This window comes from Epargyreus clarus, unplaced genomic scaffold, assembly GCF_041222505.1.
Source record: "Epargyreus clarus isolate Ecla_fem2 unplaced genomic scaffold, WU_Ecla_fem_2.2 ptg000007l, whole genome shotgun sequence".
Classification (NCBI taxonomy): domain Eukaryota; kingdom Metazoa; phylum Arthropoda; class Insecta; order Lepidoptera; family Hesperiidae; genus Epargyreus; species Epargyreus clarus.
Window position 1 is genome coordinate 10035101 of NW_027332215.1, and position 19794 is coordinate 10054894.

Consider the following 19794-nt stretch of genomic DNA (forward strand, 5'->3'; position numbering starts at 1 on the left):
CCCACTAGGAGGAGACGGCTTAATAAGACCCTCATTAACACCTTAATGGCTATTTTCAATTCGCCTGATTTCGCTTCACTTTTATTTATTTATTCTGTCTCTTTCTTACACGTGGCACCAGGTTGTTACTCTCGCTCCATCGCCCTTCTTTAATTGAATCTCTGGTCGCTTTTTCTAAACTTATTCTCTTTGACTTAAGATTAGTGATGTATTTAAATTGGCGTTTTGTTACGTTTTTATAGTCGGCCGGGGCCTCTCTCCGTTTTTTCTTCGCCTTCTCCTTATCGAACTTTTAATTTAGTCGCGATAATGAAATGAGTGTAGGACTTTCGTGCGCGATTAGACTCTGAATGAGACATTGAGACATTGTTGAGAGTTCTTTTCTCTGTTTATTTTTGACTAGCTTCAGTTCAGATACGATTTGAAATAATTTTCTGGCCCAAGAACAGTACCCTTAGTATGAGTTTTTACTCTTTGACAAAAATGACTGTTATTTTTTTGTTTGCGTATTTCCCATTTATTTCCAATCAGTTCTGATACAATCCGCTAGGGGCGCTGATTGGAAATGTATTGGCAAATACGTAAACAAATACCTAAACAGTCATTTTGTAAAAACGTAAAACCTGATACTAAGGGTAGGTACAGTTCTACGTCTAAAAAACGTTTAAAAAACTTATTATTATTTTACTAACAGAATTATTATTTTACTAAGTGGTAGATACCTATTACGTATGTAGATATTTTAAATTGAGATTGAAAATAGCACAACCAATGCTCTCTACCTGATTATCATATTAACGATTCCGTCCCAATCAGCATAGTGGTCCTATATAAAGGTAGGTACTATATAAGACTAAGTTGAAGTGTTTTAAGAATTCTTATCAAATTATTCAAACCAGAGGACCAATACAAATACTGATACCGCTATAATCTTCATAGAGAGTCCAACCACTCATTATAATTTAGCCTAGAATATTATAATATAGGTACACTTCAGAATAATATAGGTTGCATAAATCGCTACAAACCTTTTAAATTGCATTGCATATTGCATGCCATAATGCTTGTATGGCATATAACTGTATGAATACATGAATAACTTAGTTCCAATGGCATTATCCTATGTCTATCAATAAACTAATATTTCACAGATGGATATTGGATTTCTAAAGTACTCAATTTGGACTACATCGACATATTAATGTTACAATTAAAAAAAAACCTAACCACTATTTTGTTTTGAACGAACATGATAATTATAAACTTGTATCAATTTATACATATAAGAAAAATATATTATATCAACTAGAAACATAGTTACCAAATAAAGTTTGACCATAATTGGTCAGATTTTGTTGCTGTGTACCTAAATGATTATAACAAAGCTATCAATTTTTTAAATAAAATTATTTATTTAACATTTATACTTTTTAATTACATTAAAGTAAATTTAAATAATATTTTCCATCTTCGTACCAATTACAATAATATTTTTAATCAAAAAATTACAGGACAGGAACAGGTACAGCTCGAACGGCTACAAATAAAAAACATTAAGACGTACCAAAGTTATACTGAAGTCATAGTTGCAAAACAAAGTTTAGTCATAATTAATCTGTGTTGATTCTTAAACTTACAACGAACTTACTAAAGTCACAGTACAAAACAAAGTCTAATTATGATTAAAACTAGACTTTTTAGGGTATTTAATAAAGACAGGACAACTTGCATGCATACAAATTTAAAACAATAACTAATACGCCGATGTTAATAAAGTCACAGTTGCAAAAAAAAGATTGGTCATAATTAAATTTAAATGTCTTTTCATACCAATAGTAATACAAGCTGTGTCTATTAAAAATAACATTTAATCTAGTGGGCATCAAATAAAGACAGGTCAACTCGCGTGGATACAAATTAGAAACAATTACTCTTAAGCCGAAGTCACTAAAGTCACAGTTGCGAAACAAAGTTTAGTCATAATTAAGTTCGGATGTCGTTGTCGTATGTCTATCAATGGGCTATAACGCAATGTCGGGGGGTTCAGAGCGATATCCGTTCGCAATAACGACCGAGAAATATATTGCACACATGCTCCCGTTCCTGATGAAGGATTTTATAACCCCCGAACAATTTGTCACTTACGTTTAATCCTCATTATAGCATTTCGAATGTTGGATTTCTTTAAATAAGTTTTGCAATTTATAAGTGGAACATTATAATGTGGTACGCATTTCTGATAACTTAACTTTTTAATGAATTGTTTACAGGGAGATCGACCATGAAAAGCAAGACCTAAAGTATTGCCTGAGCATTACTAAAGTTTTAGCAAAGTACCAGTACACTCAGTCTTCTCTGACCCGCCCCATTCTCACCGCCCTGAGCCGTCTGAATGCAACACTCATCAGTTGTCAATCATCACTTAGTCGGAGGCATCCTGTAACCACTTTGCCTAGCTATGGACACAGAGCATCGTATACCGATTTAAGGACCTTTCTACTCTATCCATTATCTGTCATAGAACGATGTATATCCGAGTACTAGTCGTAAATTGAAAGGGCCCACCTGGTCTGCCTTGTTAGCCATTGAACTAACAATACCACGCTAAATTTAGAGGCCCATTTATTTATTGGATTAATTGTCTAAATATAACATGCACAACGACGAAAATGAAAAAGTATTTGTATTATTTTATAGCCATGAATATTTTGATAGAAAATTATATTGTGTTGTTAACTAAACGAAATAATTATATAGATTTTTCATGAACAATATTATATATAATAAGAAAATTGCTATTAATATATTGAATGCACTTTAACGTTATTTATAAATTGCAAAATTGTCAGTAAAAGATTACTTTAGGTAGGTAAATTAAATTTAAAAGTGGTAAATTATTTAAAAAATTCTTACTGTTAATTTATTGCTTGGGTTAAGGTAAAACAAGTAGTTTGTATCTTAACCCAAGTACGTTTTTAAGTACCAATTACTGTATCTAAAAGGAAGTTATAAAAGTATTTTTGAACATCGTTTAATTTATTAAGTTTCACGTATTTTTGAACAAAACAATATGTTTACTTGCCAATAATTATTTTTGGAAAACTTTGCTTTCAAATAACATGTACTTACCTAACTGCTTAAAAATAAACGAAGAGATGTGTAAATAATAATCACATATTTCATCACTGTTTGAAAAATTTAGTAACTTGGATAAATCTTGATGTCTCATTCTCCCAACCGGGTTCAAATCTAAGTTGTGGCATTGTCTTTTAGTGATTAAGATTGGTACAATACAAATTTGTGTGTACAAATTTGCAGTGACAAAACTCCCCAAGAAACTTATGGTATATGTAGTCATTGAAGGTGACATAATTGCAGGTGGAAGAACCCTTTGTGGTTCGACTCCGGCAGCACCACCATCATACCTATTTCTGCCTCATAACAGCAGTGTTGGGCACAGCTGTGTTCCGGTTTGAAGGGTGTGGTAAGTGAGATATACTTTTCCGAGGTGTTCCAGCTGTGGCCGACCTCAGGTAGGAATATCTAAACGTATCTGGGTTGATTACAGATGTCCATGGGTGGTAGTAGCCACTTACCATCAGGTGAACTGCGTGCTCGTCTGCTACTTCTACATTATAGAAAAAAGTCGACATAGTACAACATAGTCTGAAAAATAATGTGACAACATAGACTTAGCTTTGGTTAGAGGGGGTCAGATCACTGAAATAGGCGGGGTCGGTGAAAAAAAACTGACGAGTTTTCGAAAAAAAAACCCTTTCTGACCCTTTGCTTCAGAAGGGGCTCCCGAATAAATCTCTGAAAGTTAGCGAAAAACAAACAAAAACTCATTTTTCTCTAAGCATTAATCTCGCCTTTGTTAAAAGTATGGGGGGTTCAAGCCCCCCCTACCTCCCCTCCTTTATCCGTTTCTAGATTTAGATTTAGATAGAGTTTCTAAATTTTGAGAGTGAACTTATGCTCAGTCGCGAGGCTGGCACAGAGACATTGGGTGGTCTATCGGCTTTAATAAAGTCTAAAAGTTATACTTAAACATTATTCCAATGTTGCCGGGGATAATTTTAGTACTCCTTACTTTAAATTACAGCGTGCATTATACAAACAATCTGTGTTGCAAAGTGGCAGAGAAAACTAATAAGCTTGGCGTAATATCAGACATGAACTCATAGCTAAAGTTAAATGTAATTATTTGTTATTGCCGACTAGAAGAAAATGACTCTAATAAGTGTAACTAAATCGTATAGGTTAAAATTGGTTTAACATAAGTAACTACAAAATTTGCGTAGCAATCGATATCAATGAAGATATTTCTGAAGTGTGAACATAAACACTATGGACATTAAACTAACAGCAAAAAATTACCGTGAACCTTTGAGGCGCGTAAATAAAGAATGCGAACAACACTAATGATACCATTTCAACGTCTACGCTAATTTCACAGCTAATGAATCATGACGAAACGTGTTGATTCAATAGAGAGACCACCGCAAAAAACGAAACCATTTTATTGATTATCAAAAGCGCACAATAGATAAAAGATGGCGCTGCGTATTGTTGCTAAGTCCGAGTTGCGACAGACGGCGCCACCGGAGTCGTTCGTGTACTAAAATGGCAGTTGAATATTTTTACCCGCAATGGTTGTGGTACATACACTTTGTAAAGTGTAGCTTATGTCTAAACTAATAGGGCTCGGTGTAGCGCAGCACGCAATGAAGACTTACGAAGCCAGACGCGGAGTATATTTTGTGGTAGAGCGTCGTCATTGTTCGCTAAATTGTCGCTTGCACGGAACCGGCCGGGCTTGTCGTGAGTTAGGTATGAGCACACGGCACACAATGACAGCATACATACATTCAAACACCTGTTATTAAACATGTACAGGGTCACAGAGCGTAGATACCTACTGCAGACCTCGTTAAATACAATGACAGATAGAGATCTCACTGCCGGCGATTTAGGATGCATCCACAATTACCTACAGCGAGCTGCCATGATATTGTAATTACGCGACGAGTTGAATGAACTCCTATTTTTAACGCGCGTAATATTCAGAAATAATTTCGAAGGTATCTCTGCTGCAATCTATAATGTCGAAAAGTAAATTCGACGTCGCATGCGAACCGCGAAGCACAACAAAGAAGGGAACTAAATCATAAAGGCGGCGTGAATTGCGCTTCCAAAACTTCCGTCATGAACGTTTCAACACTCTAAGATTAAGGCGAGAAACTTCCTCTTAACGTTTGACAAAAAGCGGATCATCTTTCGTTCGATAGGATTTTCTGGGCTTAAAGGATTTCACATGTGCTCTTTGTCTGAAGTTTAAACTGTATGAAACGAATAGAATTGAATCGGCGCTACAATGAGTGCATGAGTGCGGTCTTGTCGGGGCCACTCATGGCTTTTTAAGCGAGCGCCGCTTCTATATGAAGAACGGTAGGTACATCATTCGCTTCTTTGCGAGCGTACTCCCTTATAGGGATTAAGGATCCCGCATACTACGACCGCTCATTTGTCCCCCTTTCCACCAGACAAGGTGCTAAACCGATGTGTTACCCGTTCCGATTGCGACCGCAAATTGGATTTATAAAGTTACTTCGTTTTGAAAACCGCTTCCGAAAAAAATGTGCGAACTTTTGCATCGTTTCGAATAACGTAAACGCGTCCTTCAGGACATAAAGGAGATAAGGTGTAATTGGTATAATAATGGCGGTCGCTTTCCGAATTTATATTTCGAGTTTAAATATTAATGTTTCGTGACAGGGCGTCGGCGCGGTCTGCGAGGTGTCGGTGGTTTTCTGGCCCAGCGCTCACGGACCGGTTCGGAGCTGGCTCGCACGCTACGCCAGAAAAGCCAAACACGTATCGCAGTCGAGAGCGATAAACCTTGCTTCGAATACGGACAAACGGCAAACGACCTATTGGTACCAATTTGCAGCCGTGTTTGTTCTGCTTTAGGAAGAAACAGAACTGGATATTACTTAGTCTAGACCTCGAATGGCTCTAAGTAAACTGTATCACCAATGAAAATTCTAAATTCTTGATGGATTTTTTTTATTGATTTGGTTAACCTTATTATCGTTACGTAAGTTACATTTAACGAACATGTCAGAAATCAATAAGTAAAAATACATACCAGTGGTGAGTAGAAAGCCGAGCTATCCACGCCAATGCTGGGGTAGGGGTTCTGATCCGTAGAAGGGTAGGGAGCTCCGTAGACGCCAACGGCGGCGCTGGATAGCCTGGGATACGAGGTGAGGGCTAGCCGCGCGCCGTCGTACTGGCAGGAGCAGACCGTTTGTCCGGACACCGGGTCTGTGATGATGGGGCGGGGTGTGTCGCAGCAGGAGGCCGCCGGGGTGCTGGCGTGGCTGCCAGCGCCCGGGGACAGCGCTCCGCCGACGACGCCGGAGCCGCCGGGTGATAGTGGCGGGGCGGAACTGGACCCGCCGTCGGGCGAAGTCGCTGCTCCGCCGTTGCCCGCCCCGCTACTGCCGACCAGCAACTGAAATAGGAATTCAATTCTCAACTTTGGCCACTAACATATTTTTAAAAATTAGAGATTTTGAGGTATCATAATTATGGTGATGTAAGGGTAAGCAGGTAATACGGAATTAAAAATATGTTTTGTAATCCCAAGAACCTGATGTTGTATAAGAGTCTCTCCTGAAGCCGGTCTCAGGTAGGCATTTACTCTTAGACCTTAATATCATTTCGCAACATGTTTCTTATAGAGTGTAATTTCTTAATAAGAAAAAATTCAGTGTGTCAGAAAATCAAAATTTTACGGCCAGTTATAAGGTAATATATGCCGTGTTGATTTATTGACATAGTCACATACTAGTACAATCGTAGCAAACTTTGAAGACAAAGTGATTTGTGAACACTTGAGGACAACTGCCAAACTTTGAAGCATCGAAACATGAACATTTCGGTAGAGATTACGCTACCTAGAACCCGATATCCTATGGTGATTAATTTGGCGTGCACTTGCAATTCGGTACTATCAGTACTACCCATGGGCACTGCAATATTAATTTCGTTTGAATATTAAACAATTTCATAGTCAGGTTGCGGGTTCAGTACCTATTTAGGTCAACGGGGCGGAAGGTGGCAGAGCTAAAGGCAATAAACCGGTATAATGTTTTTTGTATTGTGACTTTTATGAATTTCATGATGAACATTAAATAGATAAGGGAAAAGGTAAATTATGATGTCAATAAACCAGTCGGCGGGTATCGTCACGCGAACGAACTGGCCTATAGGCGCAGGTACTATAGGTATATAACATAGGTACTGTAGGGCATCTATTCGATTCACGCAACCTACGGCCACGTGTAATCCTATTGATCGGGGTGAACGCGTTGCAAAAAGCGTATGTGGGGTTTGTTAAAACTACGTCTATTGTACCTACTACTAAATTATAATCTTCACGATTATTGTGGGAGTTATTTTCAAAGTGACATGTATTGTGTTATGTCGTTACGTTTTAAGACATGTAAAAGGGAGGTGAATATTCAAATTTAAATTTAAATTTCGTTTTTTTGTTGTGATATCATTAAGAATTTTTGTAATGTACCTAAGTATATCTATAATTGATATTCTAAAGTAAAGTAAAGATTAAGCTAAGCAGGTACAGATAGTTCAAAAACTAGTTTTACAAGTCATACGACAATCATGATAAAAAGTAGTGAAATAAAATACCTACTACAAATATATTGTTTATGTGATATTTGTATAAAAGTAAGTCTCGAATACCTACGTTTTTAATTTGGACTGTATTGATATGCTTCGTTGTTGAAAGTGAAATAATGTTTAGATGCTAAAACGGCCTTTCCTCTTCATACCATCATCAAACAATTCTAGACAAAGAGTCCTTCAACATCATATTCGAAATCCACATACCACAGACGAAAGTTAAATATTTTTTCAACTCAATCTATAAGAAATCCAACAGCTGCTATAACAAAATAAAAGCGTGGACTTGAATTAGCACATGATTGATCAAAGATAGTCGCCGACGAGATGTCTTGTTTGGATTGAAAGAAATCTGTGCTCACATTATAATTGGCTCGCTAACTACCACTTCGCTGCACATAATGTTGTGGCGACGTTATTATGAAATCGTAAATATTCTTCATAGATCCATGATAATGCGGATGGCGCCAACTCTTCCGTGATCAAACGTTTTTCACATCTTATCTTTATGTTCTTAAATTAAAGAATGGTCCAGTTTGATCTTTGAACCATCAACGCTTATCAATATTGCGACACTATACTAAAGCTGAAGTTAAACTGAAATAAATTTATATTTTTTATAATATAGGAGTAGCAGATAAGCAAGCAGTCCATCTGATGGTGTTTTTTTTATTATTATATAATATACGAGTAGCAGACGAGCATGCAGTCCACCTGATGTTAAGTGGCTACTGGCTCGAACCATGAACATCTGTAGTCAACCCCAGATAGGATTAGATTCCTACCTAAAGTCGGCTACAGGTGCGCCGCTACACCTGAGGACTAAGGTGGAACGCCTCAGAAAAGTATGTCTCTCTCACCACACCCTTCAAACCAGCATACAGCGCTTAACATTGTTGTTATTAGGTCAAACCACAAAGAGTTCTACCACCTTTAAGTGTATTTTGACACTAAGTACAGATGACATATAGGTATAAGGAGTAGGAAGTAGTGGAGCTGGTAACACTGTCTTTAACCTAAAAGAATACTGAAGCGTACTGCCCCGCTTATTGTACATTGTGGGCGAACCAACAAAGTTGCTAGAATACTGGACATATTATGAGTAATTTAATTTATGACTTTGAAATCTTAGTAACATTGGTTAATAAGTTTATTATGATATTTTAGATATTTTCTATTTTTAGATTCCTCTGAAAAAGTCCTGGCAATAATTTCATTCTGGCGATATTTACATTCTGTGATGATACATTCTGTTGTGGTACTGTTAAATAAAAAATGTTTTAGTTTAGTGCAGCTTTTTTATTTATGCTTCTATAAATAATATCGAAATTACTAACAGACTTTAATGTTATACTCAAATACGGAATACCTACAATTATTTGGTAGCTATTTCAATAACACGTCTCGCGCTCTACTCTACATTGTATCTGTGGTTAGTTTAAATTAATCCCGTATTGGATTGCGACACGGTTCAACCTGTCACATTGATTAACGTCTTAATCAGTACCCACCGCGAATAATTATTCGTCATAAATCAAGAAAAGATATGCATCTTCGTGTCATCTTCTATCTTATTGGTCTGGTGAAAGATTTCGGTAGCTCATATTAGATTTACGGTTCATTCTTTGATTGCACTGCGGTTAAGGTTCTCTTGTATCTACGTGCCTGTAATAACTAGGCACGCGTGTTTCACAACTAAGTACTTGGTAAGCATTGCCACATCATTCCAGATCACCTATTATAATAACCAAGCCAAGATAGGATTAAAGTCTTTAGTTGGTCACAGCTGCGTAGTTATCCTCAAGGACCAAGTTCGAACGCCTTATCCTTAATAATAAAAAAAATAGATACTTAGGAAAGATATAGGTATATGTAAAATAATCAGAAAAGATTGCGTATTCACCTATGACATAGCTGTAAGTGCGTTTTATTATAACGCGGTTAATCCAAAAGTCCTTCAGCGCTCGAGCGGCCTATTTAACACGGCAAATACAAATTTATCCATACAATACTATTTATCGGTATAACGTGTTTGTTGGCGGTAAGATTAAAGGTATGGGAAGAGGTCCGTCAAAAGATTTGATCAAATATTGGGGCAAGGTTGACTCAGAAATAATAGCATGAGTTACTGTGCACACAGACGACCCCACTTCAACCACTAATGCTTCGTTTGAGTGCACCAACTTGTTTTCTTTAATCAAAACGAATCGTCTTCAAAGAGAACGAGCGAGCGACATTTTAGTGCCCAACTGAAGGGCGTACTCTGCTATTGTGTCTACGGACATTGCTATAGTGTCAGACACGGGGCGGACCAGACAAAATGTATAATGTGTATTTCGTACCTCTCAAAATATTGCCTAAAAAAATATTATTTTCTTTTTCAGGTTAAGTCCTCTTAACTTAAGCTACTATTAAGCCTTGTGATTGTCAAAGAGATTAATGCCAAATAGCGACATCATTTAATAAATTTTATAAACTGCTGCCACAAAGTTCTTATTCGGTTGTGTTACAATAATATTTTTAAATAAATGTATTATTTGTTATTAAGGTATTGATTATATTTTTAATATTATTCAAGTGAAAATAATTGATATCCAACAAAATCGAATTGCTATCAGGATTTTTAAAGACCTTGGTAAAATTGACTAATTAGCCATGAAATGTTGTGGTAATGAGCCATTATTCCTAATTACACCTAATTAGGTGCCTAATTAGGCATATAATTATAAATATATTGATAAGAAATGCACAAGCTTAGCTTATTACATGAACTAAATCGTTTTAAAGGCTGTTAACTTATATAATGCCTATTGTCTTTATAGGATAAATTGATTAGACTTGCATGACTTAGGTAATTATATGCCAACAATGCACGTGTAGGGGTAAATAAGTAGAAAAACAGATTTTTGGTAGAGTACCCTTAATATGAGTTTTTACGTTTTTACAAATATGGCTGTTTATGTATTTGTTTACGTATTTGTCCATACATTTCCAATCAGCGCCCCTAGCCTTATCCTCCTCACATCCTAGCACATATCCTCAGTATTGAGAACGCATCTGTTATCAACTTAGGTTTAGAATACGCTTTCTACACTCTCTCACACTATGATTCTGTGTCGTGGGTGCCATGGACACACACAAAGACGAAAACACAAACACTTAGATCCAGAACGGATATCCAAATTCATCTTTCAGATATCGATCTGACCAGGGATCGAACCCGGAAAGATTTACTTGTCAGAGTGTGAACAAGGAATGTGCACTTGTAATCAATTTAAATTTAACGTAACTATAGCTACATTCCTGATATTAAAAACAGGTGTATATAGCCACTAAAGGTGTTAAAGAATATATTTTCAAGAAGGCATTGAAGTTCCACAATGGTTAATAGTGTCGGTAACATAAGGCGCGATGAAATTGGAGCGCGGCGCTCAGTGGTGCAAATCGTACGCACCTGAGCACAAAGCGGGCCGCCACTTAGTGACGACACCAATATCTAATATATTCGACTATATCGAAAATTATCAAGTAGGTAATAAAAGGAGATATTCGGAACGGTTCGAGTAACAAAAGGAGGTATTTGCTCTAACGGTTGAGGCGTATATAATCTATGTATGATCAGTGTAAAGTAAAGGCATGAGAAATGCTACATACATAAGGGTTCTGTAAGAAAAAATATTGTAGTTCTGAAATGTCCACACTCAGTATGATAGAATATACTCATCTCATACTGAAATCCGTGCCCAGTAGTGAGTACAGTAGTGGACAATAATTTGTTGATGATGTTGAAAATATAAATAATGACCGCTCAAGGTGGTTAAAGGGTCAAAGGTCATAAGGGTACCAAAGGGTTGATGATTCGAATCCTAGCCAGACAAACGCCTAAATGACCTATTAATTCTAGGTCCGGGTATTTATGTAGGTATTTATCCTTGTGTGAGTTAATAGCATCTATTACGATAAATTCTAGAGAGAGACATATAAATGTAGAGTACCTATAGAAACAAGTATTTTATAAAGGGTTATAACAATATATAATGTTTAATGATATTGGAAAATAACATGAAAGCGACATGCCGCGAATATCAATATTCGCTACATCACCGACATAGCGCTATCTGTTGCGTGCGAACCCGTAATTAGTAATATTCAACGATAGTTGATACGCCGTCATTATGGCACGTTACAACGATATTTAGGTATCTCTGATTCTGTTGTCAATCCCCATGATAACACGCCCCTCGCTGATAAAACGACTCAAAATATTAAACTCACTACGAAACTTGTACCTTAAAACAAGCTCTCAACGTTCATAATTGTAACTAGATTTGTAGAACGAAAACATGCTATTTACTTGAAAACGTACTCAATAGTGGGCTTATAATAGCGCTTATCAATGTTGGATACAACTATAGTCGTAATGTGTATTGTAATTAAGTATAGAATAGTGTAGCTCATGTTTTACTACGCTTGTACAATGATACACAATCGCTCGATGGACGATAGGTAAATTTATATAGGTAGGTCGGAAACGTAGTATAGAATAAGTTCTTCCATAACTATAGTAGAAACGAAACTACAGTATCGGGTAAATAAAATTAATTTTATTATTATTATTAAAGTAACAATTATTAACTGAGTTCCAGTCAATACCCTTAGTATGAGTCTTTAAGTTTTGACAAAAATGACTGTTTTGGTTTTTGTTTACGTATTTCACATAAATTTCCAATCAGTTCTGATACAATCCGCTAGGGGCGCTGTTTGGAAATGTATAGGCAAATACGTAAACAAATACCAAAACAGTAATTATTGTAAAAACGTAAAAACTCATACTAAGAGTAGGTACAGGGAATAAAAATACTCAATAAAGTTTTTTTTATGAAATTGAAGTAGTAGACACGCATGTAATCCAGCGTATGGTGAGTGGTCACTGCGGTCATATATATCTGTAATCAACCCCAAATAACATTGTAGTATTACATGTAATATTACATGTTTGTCACACATGCGTGGACTAAGTTGCTATATTTTCTTTGAGTTGGAATACCTTTCTTATAATTGTGAAAAAGATATATACGGTCGAATTGAGAAACGTCCTCCTTTTTTGAAGTCGGTTAAAAAAGTAGGTTTACCTGCTACGCAGTTTAGTTCGTACAGACAGACTAAAATTTACATTTTGATATCATAAAATCAAATGTAACCATGAATTGTGATCATATTGAATGGCAATTAAACAAAATCACAAACAGACCTAATGTACTTGTCTATAGGCAGATACCTAAATAGATAGAGATAATCACTAAAATATTAATTTTAAATTGGAGCTGTGATGAAAACAAATTGTATTTGTAAATGTACTTGTCCATTATTGAATAATTGATTGATCGTAGTTTAGTAGGTTGTCTGTTAACTCACAATTTCTAAACAGGTTCTGGTACTTGCATCACTTAACAAAATTGTATAATGTTTCGTATTCATTAGTGGAACATGGAACTCTTGTATTAGATTCTCGTATATGTTTATGAGTTTCAAACTAATAATTACTAGTAACTAGATTAGGCTTAGCTTTGAATACATTATTTAGATGCCCCGTGGCTTGTGTAGGTTTTAAACGCTTTACATAGTTAAGCAACGTCGGGCGCGCTGGCTAGTTAGATGGGTGACTGTTAGCGACTAAATAATTTACAGCATATTAGATCTCAACTCTGATTAATATCAGACAAACTACAATTTTTCAGTAGTATAGATTACGTCGTTTCTTAATAAAAATAAAATTTAGTATGTAGGTACACTGATATAACGCGATATGTTGTTGTTAATAATGTTTTATTTTATTAATTACAATTTATAAAGTACTTTGATTGAGCTGTGATTACCGCATAATCTGATGTCTTTATTGATATAAATGACGTAAGAGATGAATGGCCCGAAGATATCTGAGACATGAGTATGTGTGATAAATAAAGAGGCATGTAGCTAATTTAGGACCAGATTTGGTTGACAATGATTGAGATCCATCGACACCTTAAATCTGGTCGTAGAAATTTACATTCATAAATTGAGTATATTTATATGTTGACACCGCATTAGACTTAACTTAATGTTATTTTGTATACATTTTAGAGAAACAAGCATGACAATAAATTAGTAACGTGAGTAGACGCAAGATAATGACGGTAAAGCTAATAGGGAAGATCAATCGGAAGGGTTACCCCAATATTGGCGAGAAGAAAATTTATACAATAACAACGTAAAGAAAAGATACAATTCAGGGGGTGAATCAACTCAAATATAAGCGATATTATGTCGTTGTATACAGAGAGGGTGAGCAACGGGGCGCGCTTGACTGCTTGAGTCAACAGAAGTTCCAATAAAAACTACTCAGAACGAGACCGTAGTAGGACGACAGAGCAAACACTTCTTAACGTCACTCTGCAATCTATTACCCTTAAATTAAATAAAAAAGCTCCCAGTAATTTAGACCAATCTGTCAAATGAAAAGTGTTTTGCAAAGAGAGGGGAACGGATTAGTGTTCAGTGTGGACTTATGAGATATTATTATGCTGTGTGGATCTGTTGTCTTATATGAGATCCCTCGTTAATAAGTAGTGAGTAAATACGCATGATGTCTGTTATCAAAACATTATTCCCATTTGAAGCAACTGAATATTAGATATTTTAATAACTGAATATTAGTTAATGTTTGAAATGTAATTCTAAATCAAGTTCAATAACATTTATAAGATGTAGCATAACTATCTACCTAAGGCAGACTATCAAAAATCATTGTTTACGCGAAATTTCCGAAAATTAATGAGACATATCAGTCACTAATTTAGATTTGTGGCCAAGCAATCGTCGCGGCTAATCACTGCGCCCATTTACATAATATTAACATATTTTATTCGGCTCTTCTAGAGGTATAACGATCGGTTTGGACAGGTCACATTTCATAGTTTTTTTATTCAGACCGTAGAATTCTTTAAGGAGGAAAAAGGAAGCGAATGTAATTAAGATCGATTCAAGGTAGCCTCATAAAGCTGAAGATCCCGAGCTACTTAAATATCTAATGTCTAGACACCGACTTGTTGATTGAAAGTTAAGAATAGGCAGTTCTATTTCTCTTTAAGCATTCAAAGCTTAAAACGATTTAGTTAAACCTGCATGTTTCAATTCAACGCTACCTTTTATAGTTGTTCCACACCTCCACCCTTTCATTCGCTAGTTCAAAAAACAAAGCTCTCAATGCCTATCGAACATTTGCGGTAATCCAGCATAATTGAAACGGGCGTGGTTCATTTATCATGCGCCTAGTAAATTCGTCTGCCAATGCTAGACGAGGTAAACGTCCAAGTCCATCCATAGAGGCTTTCAGTTAGTCATCAATATTTGATGAGGTTCGGACCGTGGTCCTTCCACTGCTGTCACCGATCGCGGCCCCAACGCGTTCCATGTTATGGACGCGTCAACGACACTCGCGTTAACTTTTTTACCTTCTATAGATACAGTGGACGGCAATCGTGTTTGCGCTATTCGAGTTTAATTCTGTCTCTTCTATTCTTTTTACTATGCACGTTTATATGGTAAAGTGGAATTAATAAACTTTGGCCCTTTTATAGAATGATTTAGCTGTTTTGTAAGTATAAAATATAGATAATATCAGATTTTGCACTATATTATCATTTACTTAAATATATTGTAAACGGTCACTTTTGTCCAAGCAAGAGAATGATGTAATAGTTTTGATACCATTCTATAAAGAGATAAAGAGCATGCAAGAATAATAGACACGAAAAGAAATTATTCTCTCAACAAACATTAACGAAGTTTTAGTTGATAATAAAGGACTAGCGGCATGACATAAAGGCATTAAATTAGTACGTACTCTTAGACGTACGCAGGAATTCAATTACAAGACCATTGAAGGAACATTTTAAGAGCGTATTACAGTCGTTTCTAATTAATTTAATTGAAGAACATGGACTAGCTGCTTTGCGTTAGAATATGATGCCTTTCCACCCGGAATGCACCTCATAAACCGGACTCGAGATGAAGTAATGTGTTTATTTTAAAAACACAGTTAAAAGGTATAAAGATGATCTCATAATTTCCATTACATTAGTGGAGGCATTATCCCATCTCCGGATCCACCGTTCCAATTTCGCCTCGGTCAACGGGATATGTTAAAGAGGACATTATAATAATTAGATTGTTATCAGATGTTATTATATGAATTTTACAAAATTATAAGAGCGAGCGACGGAGATAAGTCGGCGATATCGTGACGGTAGGCCCGAACATAGATTAGGTACGGAATAGCCGGCGGCTGGACGCGCAATCAGACGCTCTAAATTCTGGTCCTTTAGAGGCACGCCACAACAAATCGATAACCAGTCATTATAATGATTGGTCTGTAAACGCCACTCTTGTTTTCTTTTTAAGCTTGACGTACAGGAGTCGTATTTTAATTTGAACGGGTAGGTACATGCGTGCTCAATTGAGTGAACCACCGCCCACCAAATAACGCATTTTTAACAATCACTATTCGCAAGAAAATTACACGGCTCCAAAGGATCGGAGTGGAAACGTTGTAAGCGCCGTTATGGGAAATGGATGTTATGGATACTGCAACGGAACCTGCGATTTTTCTTCAGAGAGGGGATAAATTTACACATATTGTTTATGCCGTCATGTACAAGACAGTAGCTTAGGATAATAATCTTTATAAGAAATTGGAAATTTAATTATCGAAATCAAAATGTTCTGAATCATGACACCTTTTTTTTTAATTTTAATTTAAAAAAATGGAAGTTGTTTGAAATGATCTTGCATAAATTAAAACATAATTCATGGAGTCATTTAAAATCATACTAAATTATTATATGTGGATAGTTAAAGAACAAAGAAATTGATGTACATATAAATATTATTATCTTTTGTGTAAACATACAGTGACAATCAAAGCACAAAAGTGAAATATCGTAATAATAGAAGACAAGCATATCTGTCATCTGGCCACACAAAAGAATCAGATGATCGCAAGCACTCAATTGACGCCTCTGTACTGCGTATCAGACATAAATCTTCGCCTCGAAGAAATATAGCTGCGTCCCAATAGAAACATACCTTGCATCCTTTTCTTGTATGACGTCTTATTATCACACTTAATAGGTCATTTTTATGAGATAATTTCGGGTCATAATGTAAACAGATCTCTACAATATTGATCGCTCTTAATTTCTTTCTTTCAGAGTATTATTTGATACAGCAAGCAAAAAAGCAATTACCCTAACAATTTAAAGCTTGAAGTGTCGCTAATGGTATGAAGATTAGCAAATTACAATAAATACAAGCACATGTACTGTCAGTAAGTACCCTTTGTAGCAACAGCGTAATGATGTGTTAAGAGTATTTAAACTTGACGTAGTCATTTGTTTATTCTGTAATGTACGCCTCTATTGACAGATGAAGGGTTTGCGTGTATTACGAAGGCAGTGTTCAATTGGCAGGTAAATTAATATATTAAAAATCGTACTGATAATTTTGTTTACACATTTAATGGAAACAAAGAGAGAAGCGTCTTGTTTACATAATCAGAAATAACCTGCGTCCTAACAATGAAAAGTCAGAAATGTATCTGACAAATCATTGCAGTCCAGTCGCGCACAAAAGTTCTTTAGTATTCAAATAAAATCGAAACTTAAGTCCGTTGGAGAATGGATACCACGAAACAGACCTGAAAGGTAATATTCACTAAAGAGCGAGGTTCAAATGCAAACACATTTTCACATACTGTCGTCGAATGTACTTTACGCTGGACTGAATATGACTATTTACTCTTGCGCTGGCTCGGCGTCGTATAAGTAATATTTCTACATTGTACTTGTAATGCGCCTTTTAAAATATAAGCACGTTCTGACAGCTTACCTGTAATATTGTTTGCTTTTTGCTTTCTTTAACGATAGAGAGAGATATTAAAGATTTCTTGCATAAATAAATTCATCAAGTCTGTATCTGATTTGGCATTTGACTGACAAAATTGAAAAGTTGAATCAGGTGTCGTAAGTGTTAGGTAGAATAATTTAGTTGAAAGTAAAAATAGTTTTGCCGACAGATCTTGATGTTTTTTATAATTACTTTAATTAAAATGTACAAAACATTTCAGGTAGGAAGTCTAAGTTGACCGTAGGTATACAGTATGCACGTTTGTAAAACAATATGCACTTCTGTTCCCTTAGTATATTCCCTTAGTTTTCACGTTTTTATACAAATGACTGTTTTTGTTTTTTTTTTACGTATTTCCCCTACATTTTCAATCAAATCTGATACAATCCGTTAGTGGCGCTGATTGGAAATGTAAAGGCAAATACGTAAACAAATACCAAGACAGTTATATTTGTAAAAACGTAAAAACTCATACTACGGGTACTGTTCTAGACGCACGACTGTGCGTTGGATAAATTTCACCTTTTCCAACTGAACGCACTAGCCTACTTGCTTATGTCTACTACACAAAACGTTTCAGAGATTAATATTTCATGGAACATCGAAAGTAACACTTGCTTCCAGAAAGGAAAGCCAACCATACCATAAGACCATCAGTTTATAAAAAAGACGATGTGTCTTATAACATCAATAGTCTAAGTGTATTTTGCTTGGGGCTAAAAGAAACGAAGGTGAAAAAGGCTAGAAACTATGAAATGCGCCTCTTATACACGTCAATATGAGGTGATTTAATCTTCTTAATAGTACGCACCTAGATCGTCTACACGTGAAGCTGTAATCTTAATTGGGATATGTATTATAATAACGATAGACTGTTCATTAACTAGTGTCAACTTAATCTTATCATGATCGATGGGCTGTATGGTCATTTCCTGTTTATTGGACATAAAAAATGTGTGTACGGATGTACGCATTATAAAAATTATACTACTATAAAATATATTACACTACTTTAAAAATATTATTATATCGAAACAAAGAACAATAAATTGTTAGTTTTTATTCTTGATCACATACCAACATTACTAGATTGCGCTGTTCCCAAAAGTCTATGAATTTATCACTAGATGTCGTTGTTTGTCACAACGACGGTAGTTAACACAATATATTTAAATAATTTGTTAAGGTGTTGTTATAAATTAGTTTATCCATGTAATGACTAATACTTGGATTTTTATTTTTATCATTTTCTGAAACGCCAAAAGAAGTATGACTTCAGAAAATTTGGGCCGGTGACTGTTTATAAAAAAACAATTATTGATAGATTTTCTGGTACATAATCTAAAGGTTTATAATTATGGAGATAAGCAACGGTTATATATAAAGGTCATAGATATAGAAAGGTGTTTTACCTACAAGGATCAAAGTGCGTGACGCGTCGTCGGCACGACACTCACGATACCGATAACGCGAGGCGCTGCGACACGAAATTACCATTCGACATTGTTGTACAGATGGCGCTAATGTAACATGAATAGCATTTTTCATAAAATTTGAGATACTAATCGCAGTGTGTGTTAGCTGTTAATGTTATTACAAACTGAAGTTTTTTTTTTATAATATAGGAGTAGCAGATGAGCATGCAGTCTACCTGATGGTAAGTCAGGAGGTAAGGATTAGATATTCCTACCTGAAGTCGGCCACAGATGCGCCGCTTCCCCTGAGGACTAAGCTGGAACGACTCGGAGAAGTATGTCTCCCTTACCAAACCCTTCAAACAACAACACAGGCAGAAGTAGGTGTGGCGGTGGTGCCGCCCGGGAATCACAACGGGTTCTACCACCTTGTAAATAATCGTAAGGTGTGTTATTTGTTAATTTTATTATCTACTAATTAAAGTAAGTACATGAACAGACATTAAACGCTGATGCGTTTAATGTATAACGCACTGTTTGTTCGTAAAGGTCATAGCCATAGAAAGGTGTTGCACCTACAGGGTCAAAGTGTGTGTCGCGTCGTCAACACGACACTCACGACACCGAGCGTGAGTGACACGACATTTAAATTCTACTTTGTGACAGATCACGCTCAAATAATGTCAATGCTACTAATCCAATGCTATTAGTATTTTTCAAA

At 35.9% G+C, this 19794-nt stretch overlaps 1 protein-coding gene across 2 annotated transcripts in view; it reads right to left on the bottom strand.

Annotated features, from left to right (window-relative positions):
- Positions 1–19794, bottom strand: part of LOC140743362 (homeobox protein caupolican) — a 134269-nt gene that overhangs the window by 37495 nt on the left and 76980 nt on the right. For both annotated transcript variants that reach the window (XM_073074538.1, XM_073074539.1), the window contains exon 2: positions 6152–6520. In XM_073074538.1, coding sequence (XP_072930639.1) covers positions 6152–6520 — 369 coding nt within the window. The remainder of the gene's footprint in view (positions 1–6151; positions 6521–19794) is intronic.